Below are 17171 nucleotides of genomic sequence, written 5' to 3'. Positions count from 1 at the left end.
TGACTTCAAACAGGCTACAGACAGTAGTAAAGGGAGACGGATTTGCCCCTTTCTTTTTGTTAATGACGTAATAAAAAACATGTACCGCGTATAACACTTTATCTCAAAAACATTTTACATACATTACCTAACTGAACCTCACACACCACTTATGATATGATAAAGAGCTGAGTGAATAATACTTAATAAGTAATATTCAATTAATTTTGCTTTTTGCACCTTGTGGAATGTCTGTATGCGGACTGTGGTTTTTCTCAAATGGATTTGTTATTCAATGAATTTTTTCAGCCATTTCTTTCACCTTGTGGTTTGCCATTTGAAATCCAAGCTATGTTCCTTAATTATGACTGGTCATCTAGGTCACATGGTATTGTTTCTGTTCCCTTATTGGACAAGTATAACCATTATAACAGAGTTTCTGGTGTGATCACTCATGGAAAGTTATTTAAAATTAGTTCTCTGTAATCATTTGAATGCCCAAGCATAACATTTGCTTTCCATAAGCATTTGGGAAACTCTAGCTCATACATGTTAATGGACAGTGAACACAAAGGGACTTAAACACTCCTGGAGCAAATTCATTTAAAAATCTGAATTTATATTTAAAGAAATGTTTGTGCAATATTCACCTATTTTTACTAAGTATCATTATCTGAAAAGGACAGCCTAGGTATACTTAATACTGCCTCAGTGCAGGGGATGGACTACATGTCCTCTCAAGGTCCCTTCCTGGCCTACATTTCTATGATTTACAACTATCTCTATTTTACAGATGGGAAAACTAAGGGAAAGAGAGATTAAAACTCTTCCTCAAGGCAATATAGGGACTTGGTGTCAGAGCCAGAATTAGAACTCAGGATATAATTTATCTCACTTTCTCTCTGCTAGGTATTTGTGCAGCTCTTACTGCCATGGCCATTGCACCAGGTTGTCCTATCAAATTCTAGAGAGCATATGAGTGGTCCATAACTAGACCTCTCTCTTCTCTCCTTCTAAGGGCAGGTGGGTTCTCTGTGGCATCGCTCTTATTTTTCTGTATCTCATTTTGAAGACAGAGTGGTGACTTTTTTCCCCTGGTTCCTAATCCCAGGATTAAACCACCAAACCATGCTTCCGGCCTATTATTTTTTTACATGTCACGATGATGTTAATCACCAGTGTGTCGTAAACTTTCATCAAACACCTCACTCATTATACTTTTATAATACAGTGACATTGTATGCAATCAGTTGATTCAATTGCTTATCACTTGAGGTTCCATCCCCGTCTTTATAGCCCAGATAAAGTTTCTCTCTCTGCTGCAGAGTGGACACCATGCATGCTGTCTTCTCCTCTGCTCCATAGCTTTGTTTACCTTTATATGTAAATAGGCCTTCATTGTCTCTGGCTGATGACCAGGCTGGTCAGAGAGGCAAACGCACCTTCCTTTGTCTAGGGCAGACCTGTTTACCAACTCCCTGTGACCTGCCTGGTTTAAATACATTTTAGTCATATTTGCATCATATATCCATAACTCTTAATCATGCAAGAATATTAATGATCAGTGAGTTATTAATTTTTCAATGACTTATTGCATGACACCTTTTGGATACAGATTATAACCATACTGCATTGGATACACTCCATTGGTCAGGCCAGCTGAAACTCATTACCTGGTACCACAGGCACTGATTTTTGTTTTTGCCAGTGGGTTCTTTCCACCTTCCAGTTTCACTGTGCACCATGGACATGCTCCTGCCATTTACTGGTGGCTTGTGGGTGCTGAGCACCCCCTATTTTTTTCTTCAGTGGGTGCTTGAGCCCTGGAGCACCCCCAGAGTCAGCAGCTATGCCTGGTACCAGTAAGCCTATTTCTCTCTGACACTGGGCTGCTTTAGGGTCACACAGTCCAAGGCTTGCAGGCTTTGAATACCTTGAAAGCAGGCATGTGGAATAGCTAGGAAGTCTCACTCAGACCCAGCCAGAACTCATACAAGCACAGGATCAGATGTTTAATTTGCTATGGATTCCAGAAAGAGGTCGTTTTATTTTTTTAACTTGACAGAGAACAGAGGAGTTAAGTTGGACTATGAAGGAGAAGAATCTAGAGTGAGGGAACCTGAATAGTTAAGGAACGTAAAAAGTCACAGAGGAGCACTAGCTAGGGTTAAGGAAAGCAAAGAAGAAAGTGTGATGAACTAAGTAGCCTACAAGTTTTTTGTAATGTTTTTATGGGATGTTAGTGCTGCTGTAAGAAACGCTGGAGACACCTGTCTTCTGTTTATGCTCAGAACAGACAGCAACAATGCAGGTTTCTCCACCTGTCCCCACCAATGAGCCATAATCCTGTCTTGGAGGGATTGGGTAAGAGGGTTAATTTAGTGTCCAGGGCCTGTTCAGCCCTTTGTCTCTGCTGAGACTGTCAATGAAGGGGAGCAATTAATGCCAGCTGTGGTGACTGGGCCTGAGCTAGAAAATTCAGATCTGGATCCAAGCTCTGGGTGTGTTTGAGTGTGGGGTTTTGACTCAAGTATATCCCTACAAACAAAAAACTGAGTGTTGGCCCTAGCAAGCTTCCGCACAGCTCCTGTGTCAGTGTGCCAAAGCCCTGACCTGGAGGAACTTGATAGATCATGAATCCAAGAAAGTAAAATCAAATAAAGGTCTATTTCATATCACATGTTAATGTCAGTATATCCACTGATTTGGGTTTCGAGTGACTCATGTTTGTGAGATGTGTGGGCAGCGCCGCTCAGCTGACTTTCTCTTTGCTATGGTGACACTTCTTTCCATGTGAACCACTTCAGAAGTCTCTAAGGATGCCTCAGCCATGTCCCTGTTTCCCTGGCCACATCCCTGACACCAACAGCCAAGAAAAGGGTCTAAGAGCTGCTGTAGTAGCTCTGTGCCACTCAGGGTTCCCCTAATGCCGGGGTTAAGCCTTCCATAGCCACGTAAACTGGTTGCAGAGCAGAGCAGCACAACGCTGCCTTTGTGCCCTGGAGAACTGGCTTCATAGCTTTTCTGGCCCTACAGAAACTACATCTGATCTTGCTCCCAATTAAGTGAGTGCAAGTTATGCTGTTTCCCTCAATGAGGGCAGGATTAAGCCCTAAAGCCTTTGCAAAATTACCTGCTGCCATTTGACTGAGCCCAGACATCTGCCAATTTGGAAAGTGAGAGACTCTTCTCACCAGGAACATTTTTAATTACAATTGGCATTTTGGATCTTCTTGCTAATTAAATTTTTAAAAGGAACATATGTGTGACCCTACAAATATAGGAACCTGTTATGCAAGAATCTGAAGTAATTTCCATTCTGCTTTAAATCAGGTCTAGTAATGAGAAAATGAATGTTAAGGCGAGTGTGCTGAGGCGAGGGAGGGTTCCCTTTTGCACCAGCACAGGAGGCTGGCATGGGGGGGCAGGAGTTATATGCTGTGCCCTGTGCCAGGCAAATTCTTTCCATCACTGCTGCAGAGAGTTGGGAAAATAGGAAAAATCACAGAGGGGGCCCCACGACTGTATTTAAAAGGAAAGGGAGTAATTCTATTGCTGTAAAAAGCTAGTGGGTGGAAAAGCTCTGCCAGACTCTTTCAGCACTATTTCAGATAATCCCCTGCTTCCCACATCTCCACCCTTAACAGCTGTAAGAGAACTGGGCTCCAAACACGGGATCTATGGGACAAAATTATACTTCGGCAGATGGGAGAATCCTGGATGTGGACATGCCGGTCAGGAAATGGGATGATGATTTATAATACATGGCCAGCACTCTTATGGCCCTGCATAAAACATACCAGCCACTGGTGTAATGTCAGCCAGGCCCCCTAACTCGCCGGGGAACGCGTTACCAATAGCTCCGAGCACAATGTCAAGTGCTTCTACTCATCGCTAGGGATGCGTTAACCCTGAAGCCTACTGCTGACCATTTAAATGGCAACCCTGTTAGCTGTCGCACTGCCGATCAGAGCAGAGGCACGAGGAGGAACCGGATTATGAAAAGCGGCGCACTAGGCTGCAAGCCCTGGTGCCATGGGGGGGGAGGCAGAGACTTGGAGAACACCCCCACCCCCACGTATCCTCTTCCGCCCTGGCTACCCCACGCGGCCGTTTGCTGGCCGCGGCACGTTGGTAACGCGACGTGGGATCCGTTGCACGGTCAGATGCTACCGAGGAGCGGGGCCGGGGCTGGATGAGGCTCCCAATAAGGGGCATCCCTTGAACCGCAGAACCTGGGCCCGGGGGGTTGGGCCGATGAGGGTCTCCGAGTCCTGCCCGAGCGCGCGACAGCAGCCGGAAGGGCAGGGACGAGGGGCGCAGACTGACCGGAAGTTCGGGGGAAGGCGGCGCTAGTGACCGGAAGTGAAGCTCCGGGGGGCAGGTTCGAGCGTTGCTCCGCGGGCGGCGGGAACGGTTGTAGCGGCCGCGCGCCGCAGGGGGCAGGGAGAGGGGGGCACAGGCGTCGCCGGAAGCGGAAGTAGCCCGGGCGGGAGGACGGACGGGGCCGGATTCCGAAGGAGTTTCTGAGGCAGACTCGGGGGCGGCAGCCGGTGAGATGCGGGTGGCGGGTCCCGTCGCTCCAGCCCCTGCCCGCTGGGTATCGCCGTGAAGCGGGGGCGGCGCCCTTGGGAGGCGGTGCCAAGCGGCCGGCCCGGCCCGGCGACCTTGAGGCGATGGGCGGCGACCCCCCGCCCCCCCGGTCCCGGCGGCCCGTGGAAAGCGGCAGGGAGAAGGCTGGGGGTGGGGCTGAGGGGAAGGAGGAGCGGCCTGGCCTGGGCCCGGGCCCCCTCCTACAACCGCTATTCCCGGCCCCCAGGCAGGCGGGGCCGCGATCCGCGTGCGGGGCGGGCTCCCAGCGCTGCCCGAGAGGAGCCTGGGTTCGGGGCTGAGTTCCTGGCGAACCCGAGCTCGGGCCCGGGTTCCCCCCCCCCCCCCCGCGACTTGGATCCTTGCCCCACCTAGCGAGTTCGTGGGTCTCATTTCTGATAGACACGTGACCACCCCCCGCAGCGCTGACACGAAATCACCGCGGTCAAGGGGGCCATGGAGCGCGAGCTCCCCCCCTCCCCCCCCAGAGCCGCCCATGCGGGGCCCGGTGGAGGCACAGGGCAAGGGAGCCTTTTGCGGCCGCTGCTAATGGTGCATCGGCGCTTGAGGGAGGTGATGGCTTGGGGCTGTAGAAAACCACCTGTCAGCGATGATCTCGGTATACACGGCTCAGCTTCAGTGTCGGGGGCTTGACCAGGTGACCTCTGGGGGCCCCGTCCAAGTCTGTGTTTCCGTGGTTCTATCCCCGAAGACTGAAGGGGCAGCGTGAAACTGACTCGTGACTTTTTACTCTACAGAAACAACCTGCCACCAAGGCTGGAATTTTGTTCTTTGCCGCCAGGGGTCAGGGGATGGGGGCTTGTCCCATCCCACTCCGCCCGCCTGGTACTCCAGCCAGAGAGTGGTGTTGGGGTGTCAGGGCTTGCTCCACTCCACCCACCTGGCGCTCATGCCGGGGCCAGCCCCCGCACCCCAGCTGGAGCGCCGGTGGGGCGGATGGAGTGGGACAAGGCCCTTGCCTTGATTGGAGCACCAGGGGGATGGAGTGGGGCAAACCCCTGCATCCCAATCCCAGTCCCAGGCTGGAGCGCTGGGTGGAGTGGGTAGGACCTGGGAGTGCCCATTTTTCTGGGGCCCCAGGTTGGCCCAGTGGCTAATCTGCCACTGGGAGGAGAGCGAGCAGGCGCACAGCAGCGGTAGAAAACTTTAAAAAAGGTAGGCCCACCGCCCCGGGGCAGCCGGCCCATGCATGGGGCGGTGGGACCTGGAAGGGAGCCAGGAGCCATGCACGCTTGAGAGCAGTGTCTCCTCCTGGAGCTGGGTGAGTGCCCAGGGAGCCCCTGGCCAGAGGCTCCATCCATCACCCACCGCAAGGCCAGCTGCACTGGGTGGAGGGAGGCAGACCCTCCTGCCCTCCCATAATTGCCCACCCACCTGAAGTTGGGGGTCACTCAAATATCCCACTGGCTCAGAGGTGGGATGGGGGAAGAGGTGGGGTGGGGTCTTGGGGGAAGGGGTGGAGAGGGGGCTGAGCAGGGGGTTTGGGGGGGGTCCTTAGGTTGCTAAAGTTTGAGGACTGCTGAGACTATGGGATAATTAAGGGGCATCTTCCAGGCGTGTTCTGCTGGGGTCTCATCAGAGTTTGTTCCTTGAGCTTTAGAAAAAATAACACTGTGAACACTTAACATTCAGAAATGATGGGCTGTCGTGAAATAAAAGAAAAAGTAATTGAAACTTGAAATAATGAGTTAATTACTTAGAAAGTTTGTCCCAATGTGGCAACACTCATGTTTTAAACAGATTAATAGTAGTTATCAAGTATTTAATTTTTTTATACAACTTCAGTGTTTCTGTATATTGATGGTTTGTATATGGGATAGATGGGATGGGAAGGGTTCCTACTAATATTACAATTAGTAATTGGATTGGTGAATTGGCAGATTTTGGAATTTTTATCTGAAATACTCGAGACTGGATATTGTAACTTCACGGGATTGCTAAAAGGGAGACTGGAAGAAGTTCTTAAAACAGTGTATCAATGAATTGTTGATGAGTATTATAAGGACTTTCAGTTATAAATTTTCATAAGAGAAAACTGACTCAGTAAGTAACTCCTAGTGACTCTTAAATTGAGGGTTAAATCTAGACTCTCATACTTGTTACCAGCAATAGAAAAGGCTGCACTTGTGCAGTATGCTATTAGACATTTAACTTTATCATTCCAATAGATATCTGAATATTAATCACAATTTGGATGGCAAGTAAAAATAGGAGGCTTCCTGGAACCCAGACTTTGGTGGGGCTTTGGACACACCCCTCTCATCAGTATCTCCCATTTACTAGCATAAGCGGTTCTCTCCCCAGCTTTTCTCTCCCCATTCATTGTAAAGGGAGCAAAGACGCCTAATCCAGGATTTGTGGATTTCAGTTATTTTCTTCATGCCTCAAAGGTAGCATTGCAATGCTTAAGACCCTTTGTTTGTCTGGGGCCTAAGGGTACGTCTATACTACCCGCCAGATCGGCGAGTAGTGTTCGATGTATCGGGGATCAATCCGCGAATCGACACCCATACTCCACCTCGGCAGGAGGAGTAAGCGGAGTTGACAGGGGAGTCAACTCACCGCTGTGAGAACAGCCAGGTAAGTCGAACTAAGATACTTCGACTTCAGCTGTGCGAATAGCGTAGCTGAAGTTGCATATCTTAGTTCGAACCACCCCCCTAGAGTAGCCGAGGCCTTAGTCTCACTGAAAGCCAATAGAACTGAGAAACAGAAGTCCCAGAAGCCTTTATGAAAATTTTACCCCAGATCTGGGGCTGGCTTGGTATGTTGGTAGGATCCATGAAACCCTGACCTGAGGTTTAATAGACTTGACACCTGTTACACTTGGAATGAGATGTTTAAAAAAACAGTCCAATAATTAATGAAACTGATGAGTAAACTGAGGATGAAATTATCCTCTTCACTCTTTTTCACAGTTACTCTGAGTAAATTCACCAGGCTGCTTTTGTTAGTTTTAAAAATAAACCTTGATTAGACAAATGCACCAACTTCAAACATCTGTCTCCCTCAATCTCAAAAAGAGCTTATCGCCCCTATAAACTTTCTTGTAGTAGGTAGATCTTTCTGAAAACTACTGCAGTGGCTATATTTGAAGAACATTTTAATTAAGTAAAATTATTGATATTTTTGTGGGTAGTTTTGAGCCCAGACAAGTTCTTACTGACATCAATATTTGTGTGGGTTTTCTTTTTTTTTAGTTATTGACTGTAGTTGGTGTCATTATATATGTGTATGAATGTGTGTGCCTTTATTGGCTAGCTTCTGCATAGAAAGAACATAAGGCTTTGTTAACAGATAAAGAAAAGAGATCTTCCTTCAGTTCAAGTTGTAGAGATGTTGGTTTTGGGGCTCCAGGACTAAGCACCCTGATATTAGCTCCTCTCATCTTTTGAGTGGTACCATAGAGGACCTTATCTTATGATGAGTATCTCTGAAGGACCACAGGAGAGATTGTGCTTTTGTGACAACTACCTGCATGCTGAGGCTTCAAAGTTGCCAGGATTTACTTTGTAACACAAAATAAACAGGGCTATATGCAGGCTTTCCTTATAGTTACCCCTTTTGCCTTAGGAGCAAGCTTGTTTTAGGTATAGTATATTTTAAAGATGTTTGTAGGCTAGAGTAACTGAATGATTTTTCTCCAGCTCTGTAAGTCAGAAGACTAGGCTCTTATTCCTAATTCCTTGCTTAGTGTCCTATCCATTGGTCCGTGCTAAGGGTGTGGAGTCGGGTCAGGGAGTATCTGTCTGTACGCCCCATTCCTCCAGTGTCGCTTATAATACAAGTCAAGCTGTTATGGTCTAATTACTATGCTTTCTGTCAGTACTGTGTATGCATGAAAGGAGTAGGAATATCTTTCTACTGTTTTTTATGGCTGCCTTTGTATTACTGGGCGTGTCTGATTTCTCACTGTCTGTTTTGCCATGGGTTTATTTCTGTAGTCTCTTCTAAAAGCAAAATGGCAGAGCTCAAACTTCACTAATATGTGTGTGTCACACTGGGTAAGGCTATTTCTTTTCTTTTCAGGTACTTAAAATGGGGAACACAAGCAGTGAGCGAGCTGGTATGGAGCGTCATGGGGGCCATAAGACGCCCCGAAGAGACAATTCTGGTGGAGCCATTAGTACAAAAGAAGGTGACAGACCAAAAATCTTGATGGATAGTCCTGAAGATGCAGACTTGTTCCATTCTGAGGAAATAAAGGTATCATAAGTTATGGCGGCTCCTTCCATCATAACCCCTGACACTGGCACCTCGTAGCTTAGACATTCTATCAAGCTGTATTTTTGGAAGTGATATTAGTGATATTTTAGCCAATTTTCTGTATGAACTGAGTTTTAGAAACTTGAAGCACTGCTGACTTTCTCTCTCTCTAAGGGAAGAAAAAACTATTTCTTTGTTCTTCTAACCTTTTAGCAGATTTCTGTGAATGAAATACTACATCTTTAACAAAAATTGTAGGAAAACTAATAAGATCATTGGCTCTAAGCCCTTGCCCAATGTTGTATATTAGTACACCACTTTCCTTTGCTATATCTTTTAAGTTCCTTTTATGCTTTTTTTTAATCACCATGCTCAGTAACATTCCAGATGACGATTCTTTCCATTTTAAAAGTTCTGTCAGAGTTCCCTATTTAGTATTAGTTTCTAATGGTCCTAATTTTGGTCTGTCCCCCTTGTTGGGTGTAATAAGAATGTTTAGCTCACTGTCTTCCAACTTCATCATATGTTGCGTTAAGCTGTACCTGTGGTCCAGTTGCAAGTTCTCTATGGAAGGCATTTTGTAGGGTCTAACAAATGCCTCATACAAGAAATTCCTTTTTAATTATTTTTTACCCCTCAGTTTAAATATGTGCAGCTACTTTGTATGCTTCTCCCCCCCTCAATGATAGTTACTTCTCTGGTTTAATTGTTTTGCATTCTGTTTTAATATCTTCTGCCAATTTGGAAGGCTACTAATCTTTCACTTTATGGGTTATTTAAAAATATTTACAAACTAGCTTGCAAACTGTTGAGATACCGACTTCTGTCTCTGATATAACAGTGGCTACCTGCATTTGTTTCCAGTTTATGGGAATGGTGAAGAACATACATAGAGTTGAGGATACCTTTAGTCAAATGTTACCCTTCTCTAAGCTTACCTCTCCTTTCACAGGGCAAAGGAGCCAACGTAGAACTTCTGTTGAGTAAAGTTTTGTGCTTCTAGGCTCCACGAGAGAGAGAGGAATTTCTAGCTTGGCAGCAAGATCTGGAAGTGAGTGAAAAAGTCCCTGTTCAAAATCGGCCAACAGTCTTTCGCTGGACTGCGGGAGGGAAAGAGGTTTATCTGTCAGGTTCCTTCAACAACTGGAGTAAACTTCCTCTTACAAGAAGGTAACAAACTTGTTACATTGCATCGTTGGCATTCTATCTAAAGTTGGAAGCAATTAGGGTCATGTTATTGTTGCACACCTCTGTTAGCTTTGAGAGCTCTTAAGAGGAGAAATCTTAGTGTATTGTGCTAACTGTCACTATTTGAATGGTGGGACACGCTGACTGCTGGAGGTGAAAATTGTCCCATGGAAATAGTTATTTGCTTGGCACTGTGGAAAAGACACACAGTCCCTGCCATGCAGGGTTTACTGCCTAAAGGTAGATGTAGAAGATGGGACACACTGGGAAAACCACAAGAGTTTTTAGCTACAGGAGTAGGGAAAAGGGGACCAATGGAGCATCAATACTAGGATAATTTTCAGACTGGACAGACTGAGCGGGGAATGTAGTTGGAAGCCAGGCCCAAGACACATGCCCAGGATGGCATTATAAAGGGCTTTGGAGGGGCAAACATGGTGCAGTGCTTCAAGGGGAGGCAGTGGAAGGATTCAAAGAACTGGATGCCATGGTCAGATCAATAGGCGAGGGAGGTAGTTTTGGCATGGTGGTCTGTAGAGTTTGTCTAGTCTCAGATTTCTTGTCTGACAACTTAGACCTCTCCTAGCAAAAGTACAAAGAAATAATAACGGGGTGGGGGGAAAAAGTAGGTTTGTCTCCTCCTGTGAAGACCTCAAAACAGGCAGGAAGCTCGTAGCACAGGAATGACAATCTGATCAAACTGCGTCTACTCAGAGCAGTTTTTCTGGCGGTTACTGCTTTCATTTTCGCAGTTCTTGTTCATTTGATGGGCAAGATTTGTGATGGAAGATACTGAAAAAAAGTTCACTCCAGTATATCTTTATATTGTATGTGAAGCTCTGGCTGATGGGCCAAAACTAGTGTGCTCTCATGTTGTATTGGGTAACAAAGATGCAAGACGAATGGCTTTTCAGAAACACAACATTAACCCTTTGACACCAGGAGCCTGGATTTTCTGGTGATCGGTGTTAATGTAAAACATGTGCAGTTGTGCCTATGAAGAGAGAGGACTCAGCTGTCACTGAGGAGGTACTCATTAGCTTTAGCTTGTTTCTGTACATTTAGATTATTGCATTGGATTGCCTCACATGCTGTTTTAAAAGGGTCATTCCCTTCAGGAATTTTCTGAAAGATTCTGTTTGAGATCTTTGCATTCTTTATCGTACAATAATTGTAGCGAGTCTGTAGATGAATAGATTTTTCAGAATAAAAGGTTAATTGTTTGTGTATTTTTCTGAAATCACAGCCACAATAACTTTGTAGCAATCCTGGATCTTCCAGAAGGAGAGCACCAGTACAAGTTCTATGTGGATGGTCAGTGGACGCATGATCCTTCGGAGGTAACATTTTTATGTGATCCTGCAGGTTTACAAGATGATTCATGCACATGAATGGGAGAAATTAGTTGGCTTCCACGCTAACCTAAAAGAAAGGGCCTTTGCTAACAATAGCAATTGGTTGTTTGATCTGGTGAAATGTTCCCCGCCCCAGCTGGCCTAGGTAACTGTACCAATCTGAAGCTAATAATGCTGGCTGTCTGTTAAATAACCAGAGGCTAAACAAGAAGTAGGTGATGAGGACTGTGGGACATTGGTTTTTCAAGTCTGTAGAATATTAATAACCCTGCATACCTTCTGAATTGTGACTTTTTGCCTCTGTTTCTTCCCAGCCAGTAGTAACCAGCCAGCTTGGTACGGTTAACAACATCATTCAGGTGAAGAAAACTGATTTTGAAGTATTTGATGCTTTAATGGTGGACTCCCAAAAATGCTCAGATATGTCTGGTATGAATCCATTTGTAATCTTATACCATGTGCTTGAAGTTCCGTAAATACCCTCTACGTTTAATTCCTGGTCTTGAGTTAAATCCCCAAAGTAGAAGAATCTCACTTTTTATACCTGATCTGTTGGGGATATGTGCAGGGATCATGAAATGTAAAAGGAGAGAAGCTGGAATGAGTGAGGAGTTTGTAGCAGAGTACAGGTCACTGATCAAACCCCATCTAGATCAGTAGTAAGTCATTGCCTTTTGAATGTGAGGCATGAAGTGGTGATTTCAGACCACTCCCTGGTGAATCAGTAGCTACCTCAAAACTGATACTGAGGTTGACCGCCTTGACAGCGGTTTGAAGGTCACGGAGACTGAGCCCTTTTTTCAGGATTGTTGTGTGCTTGTGGGGAATGCCATGGCAGCGTCTGGGTACCTGGAGGATTCTATTTGCCAGCTTGGCCCCTTTCGTATACAGTAAATAATTTCAGTAATATTTTGTCACCAAGAAGGGGATTTTATTCCACTATTTGCCAGGACTGCCAAAAACTAGCATAAAAGCAAATAATCTGCGGTAGCACTTAGTACTGAATGTGTGCTACAGAAATACTGGGCAAGGAGATCTCTTTCCCCCTCCTCCTCCCCCAATAAATAAATAAATAAAAAGCTTCAGGACCAACCCTTGAAGTTTTGGCTGCTGATTGACCCTACTCAGCCGGTCTCCAGTAGGCAGACTCTGGAGTCTTTAAAATCATCTCTTGGGCTCCTTGCTAAAGATCTTTGTGCTTGAGCTTCACAAAACTTCCAAAATTCTGTAACCCGATTCTGAAATTTGGATTCCCTTTGCATTCTGTCAGCTAGTAGTGTTCCCATATTTGTGTGCTGTTGGAGTAGTATCTTGCTGATGAGCAGACCAGTTTCAAGATTAACCCTATGTTAGGAACAGGAGCTAATTTCTGAAATGATGTGACAAAACTTCCTACTGTGCTGTGTCGCTGCAGCTTGTAAGGGCCCTGTCCTGGGTGATGGTTGTATTTTTTAATTTGTTTCTGGCCCAGCAGGAAGTGTGTCCCAGGAAACCAAAGATTTCATCTAGAGTGTACAGGAAGTGTGGCATCTCTATAATTCCTGGAGGATTTACTTTATAGCGCAATTAACTTCTGTCATACACATCTTTCTGAATGTGAAATTACTACTACAGCTTAATGATCAGTGAAGAGTTTATCATCTTTAAGGTTAAATATTTTAACATCTCCCTAACAGAGCTATCAAGTTCACCCCCAGGACCCTACCACCAGGATCCCTATGTTTCTAAGCCAGAGGAACGCTTCAAGACTCCACCTATTCTTCCACCACACCTGCTGCAGGTGATCCTGAATAAGGACACTGGCATTTCTGTGAGTAGACAACCTTTTTCTTTGGGTCAAGGTCAGGTATTTGAGAGGTTAAACATGCACTGGAGCTGCTTGTAACAATCCCAAACCTTGGACGCGTCCCCTAGCGGGTGAGATCATTATTACTCAAGTCCAAACTGATCCATTTGTAATTATCTTCTTAACTGATCCTTTTTCAAAACTGGAAGAAGAATAGTAACACCGTTTCCCCACCCATAAATCCTAATCTATACGCTGCAAAATTATCAGAACTTCTGAGAACATAGCAAACCTGTAAGAAATGAGAAAAGGCCCATTCCTAGGTGGAGGAAAGGTAACCCCGTATATACCCTTGGTCCCACCTTAAGTGATCTTTGATTATATTGGAATTTTGATGGGGAGCCAATACAAAGATTTGTTGAGTGGTTGCCTGTGAAAGACAATATGCCATAATTTAGTTTTTCCACTCTCTGTCTCCTCCTTTTATATGCTTTTCAGTGCGATCCAGCTCTACTTCCTGAGCCCAATCACGTCATGCTGAACCACCTCTATGCACTTTCTATCAAGGTAAGGGAGTCTTACCTTATCACAGCAGTTGCATTTAGTTAACCATTACATTGTGCTAATTTGTTTTCCACCTTCCCTAGGATGGAGTGATGGTACTCAGCGCCACTCATCGTTACAAGAAAAAATATGTGACTACATTGCTGTACAAGCCAATATGATTAGACCCGGTATCCTGGGGTGATGAAGTGCCAGAGGGAACAAATTCTTCGTTAAACCGAAACATGTGCATGGTCTATGCTAGTGTAAACAGACTCTGATTTCATACGGTTTTAAAGACTTCACATTTGTTTCATATTTGCCTTGTTCTCTCAGTCCCATCTGGAAGTTTTCAGATTCAGCCAGGACCAAATAGATGACTGGTGGTGCTGTCATTTTCTCAGCTCAATAACAATCGCCTGGGATGTACCAGTGAAATCAGGCTGGGAAATATGGGGATCGTGACAGCTCAAATGTCATCCATGAGCGATACAGGCTGTAGAAAATAATATTCTAAGAAGTGCGGGATCCTTGCTGATTGAGTGGCTGTTTTTATCATAAAGCTCCAACATTCAGTTATATTACCACTGAGCTCCACAAAGAGCCCATTCCCTGGCTTGACTACACGTGAAAAATGGCATTTTTCTGTTGCAGCTTTTTTGGGCAAAGCCAGAGATGCTGCCACTATCACAGTCACTATTTCTTTTTTTTTTGTTTGTTTAATCAGTAGATGAGTTGAGTATGTTTTCCAATGTGAGTGACGCTCTAGCATTGTTTCTCTTATGAGAACTCCGAAATAACTTTTCCCCAGTGGAAGTGCTGATAAAGACAATTGTTCTTAATTGCTGGGTTTCATGTAGACCATATAATGCGCCCTGCGATAATCTGTTCTTGTAACAAACTTGTAATTCTCTTGCTGATAAGGACTGGGCTGGGTTCCTATAAAGAAATTGACTAATTTAGCATAAGGACTTTAATTCTTCAGTATCAGCTTTTATCAAATTGATGGTAAGGTGACTCCCAAGTTACTTTAAAAACTGTATAGTAAATGAGGTATTGAGGGAAAAACTCATCTGCTGATATAAGCAGCTGCAGCCCCTGTGAAGTGGCACTGCACCCACTCATGTCAAGGGCTGGATTGGCCCTGAATCTATATTTGCATTTGACTCTGCCAACTTAAGTTCATGTGGTCTCTGCAGCAAGGACTCCCAACAATTTCTGTCACTTCCTGCTTTATTTATATTTGTATAAGCGAATGTAGTTCTCGCAAATGGTGCCTGGTTGCCTTTCGTAATGATGATCCATTTGATCCCAAAACGAATGCAGTAGGGGCAACGCAAAATTCCCTGCCACTGTGCCTCAGGCCTGCCCTGGAGGGACCAACTTGGGGAATGCGTAGTCCCTGCCCATTTCTGGGCACCTCTGAGTGCCAATAAGAGTGACCCACTACACAGGGGTGCATATTACTAAAACCACCAGGTAGCTAATCATATGGTTACTTAGATCATTGGTGACCACGATTAGATGTGATACAGTCAATGATAAGACTCGTTTTCAGTCATCTGAACTGTTCAATTATATTGTTACAATATTTTGAGTAGTTCAGGGTACATTGCTATTGGGTTTTCTTGGAAAACATGGAATTCCTGTCACTGTCTGACCCCTTCAGAAACAAGTTAAAATATAAAGCATTTTAAGGAAAAATGGATAATGTGTTTTTGTTTCCTGTCAGCCCCACTGACCATGACCATACTCGGTTGGCTGGAGGCATAATGAGCGATTGGCTGAAAAAGAGTGCACTGGGAGGCTTTACATTGTTCAGGTTTTGTTTTGTTTAATTCTACAGTTGTAAATTCAGCTTTCAGGATAGAGATTGCGCTGCAGTTCTTGCAATGGGGGAATGGAAAAATACTGTTTCTTTTGGTTTTTTACAGGGCAAATATTTGTAATCAAAAATAAAGTGAGCACTGTACACTTTGAATTCTGTTGTAATTGAAATCCATATATTTGAAAATGTGGAAAATATCCAAAAATATTTATATAAATGGTTTTCTATTAACACCACAACTAATTATGTGATTAATTTTTTTTTAATTGCACCAATCATTGCAATTTTTTTAATGGCTTCCTGCCAATTTTACTATTGGCCATAAGCTGCTGAGCCTCATTCTTACACAGAACCTGCTAGTTATTTAAATGCTTCCCAGAGACAGCGCCAGGGCTTGGCAATACAAGTTGGCCCGTGTTTACTCTCAATTACCACCTTTGTTATCTATTGCCAAACTTTAAATAGTGCATGTAACTGACCTTCTGCAGCTGTAATGTCAGTATCCTCTCAGCTAATATTTATGATTAGTTTCATCACACTACTTGCTCCACTATAGCTTTTTTCCAGTACAGTAATCAGCTAGATTAGGACACAGGTACCAAATGAATTAGCCACCAACAGACACTAGGATGTTGAAGGGGATGGACTAGTTAGTGGGAGAGCCAATCCGAGTTGGTTTTAAATCAAAGAAAAAGCAAACCTCTACTAGCGGATTTCTAGAGGTGATTAGTCTCAAATAGTGAAATTGATACCTAGATGCATGTTTTGAATGAAGGAGGATTAATTCATACTAGAATAAAAAGGAATCTATGAGGTGACCCCAACCGACTTTTTCTGTCACAAAACAGTAAAATAAATTGCTCGTGAGTGAGGCAATGGGACACGAAGGAGGAGTTGTCAGCAATGGCATAAGCCATTAGTGTGAGCTATACTTCATGTCCATACCTGGATAACTTACTTCAAAACTTCCCAGCAGCATTGCAGGTGTTAGGTATGAAGAGGTAGATGAGCACAAATATATATATTTTTTAAGATGGTGGCTGTCAGTCAATAAGTAATGTGATGCTGCAGGCTGGCCCACCATTGGGCTGCAGGCTGGCCCACCATTGGGCTGCAAAGCTTTTCTTGCTGGGCTCCAGAAAATCACCACACCTGGGGATATGCTGCCTCAAAACTTTTTGTCACGGGGGTTGTCAAAGAGCTGTTTTGTGGACACTCTCTATTCAGAGAGTTAAAGCTCAGCGTGTTTGAGGCCCACTCACACTGCCGTGGAAGACAGGGAAACGTTTGAGCTCATTGTGCCAATGGCTGATATGCCCAGTCTGCCTTTGCATCTGTGGTTGAGGGAGGCCTGCTGTACATGAAAATGCTCTGGGCAGCGTGTAAGACTGTTACAGTGGCGCCAAGAGTCAGTCTACCCTCCCTCCCCCCCCCCCCCCCAAAAAGCTGCAGTGCACAAAGCCTCTGCCTTATGTCCCATGGCATCCACTAGAAGCCCTGCATGACATGCTGCACACCCAAAGAAAAATATACAGGGTACATCTGCCTTTGAATGCTGCCTGCCAATTTCTGGCCCATGGGCAAGAGTTAGTAAAAGGCAGGTATAGTTCACAGGCACTAAACAAAAATTCATGGCCATGATGTAAATACCCAAGATGCCTTAATCTCTGTTCCT

The 17171-nt window shown here is 44.8% G+C and overlaps 1 protein-coding gene across 3 annotated transcripts; it reads left to right on the top strand.

Annotated features, from left to right (window-relative positions):
• The first annotated feature begins 4055 nt into the window (after positions 1-4055).
• Positions 4056-15649, top strand: PRKAB1 (protein kinase AMP-activated non-catalytic subunit beta 1). 3 transcript variants are annotated; one of them, XM_039505614.1, is made up of 8 exons: positions 4056-4140; positions 8620-8796; positions 9800-9966; positions 11231-11324; positions 11654-11768; positions 13016-13149; positions 13624-13692; positions 13773-15649. In XM_039505614.1, exons 2-8 carry the CDS (start codon positions 8629-8631, stop codon positions 13848-13850), a joined length of 825 nt encoding a protein of 274 aa, XP_039361548.1. In that variant the 5' UTR covers positions 4056-4140; positions 8620-8628; the 3' UTR covers positions 13851-15649. The 3 variants fall into 3 exon arrangements, with proteins under 3 accessions (XP_039361548.1, XP_039361547.1, XP_039361546.1); XM_039505613.1 differs by lacking the exon at positions 4056-4140 and adding an exon at positions 4251-4363; XM_039505612.1 differs by lacking the exon at positions 4056-4140 and adding an exon at positions 4398-4532.
• The last annotated feature ends 1522 nt before the right edge of the window (positions 15650-17171 follow it).

Source organism: Mauremys reevesii, linkage group 18 (assembly GCF_016161935.1).
Source record: "Mauremys reevesii isolate NIE-2019 linkage group 18, ASM1616193v1, whole genome shotgun sequence".
Classification (NCBI taxonomy): domain Eukaryota; kingdom Metazoa; phylum Chordata; order Testudines; family Geoemydidae; genus Mauremys; species Mauremys reevesii.
Note: the sequence above shows the minus strand (reverse complement) of the source record. Positions and strands in the feature narration are given on the sequence as shown.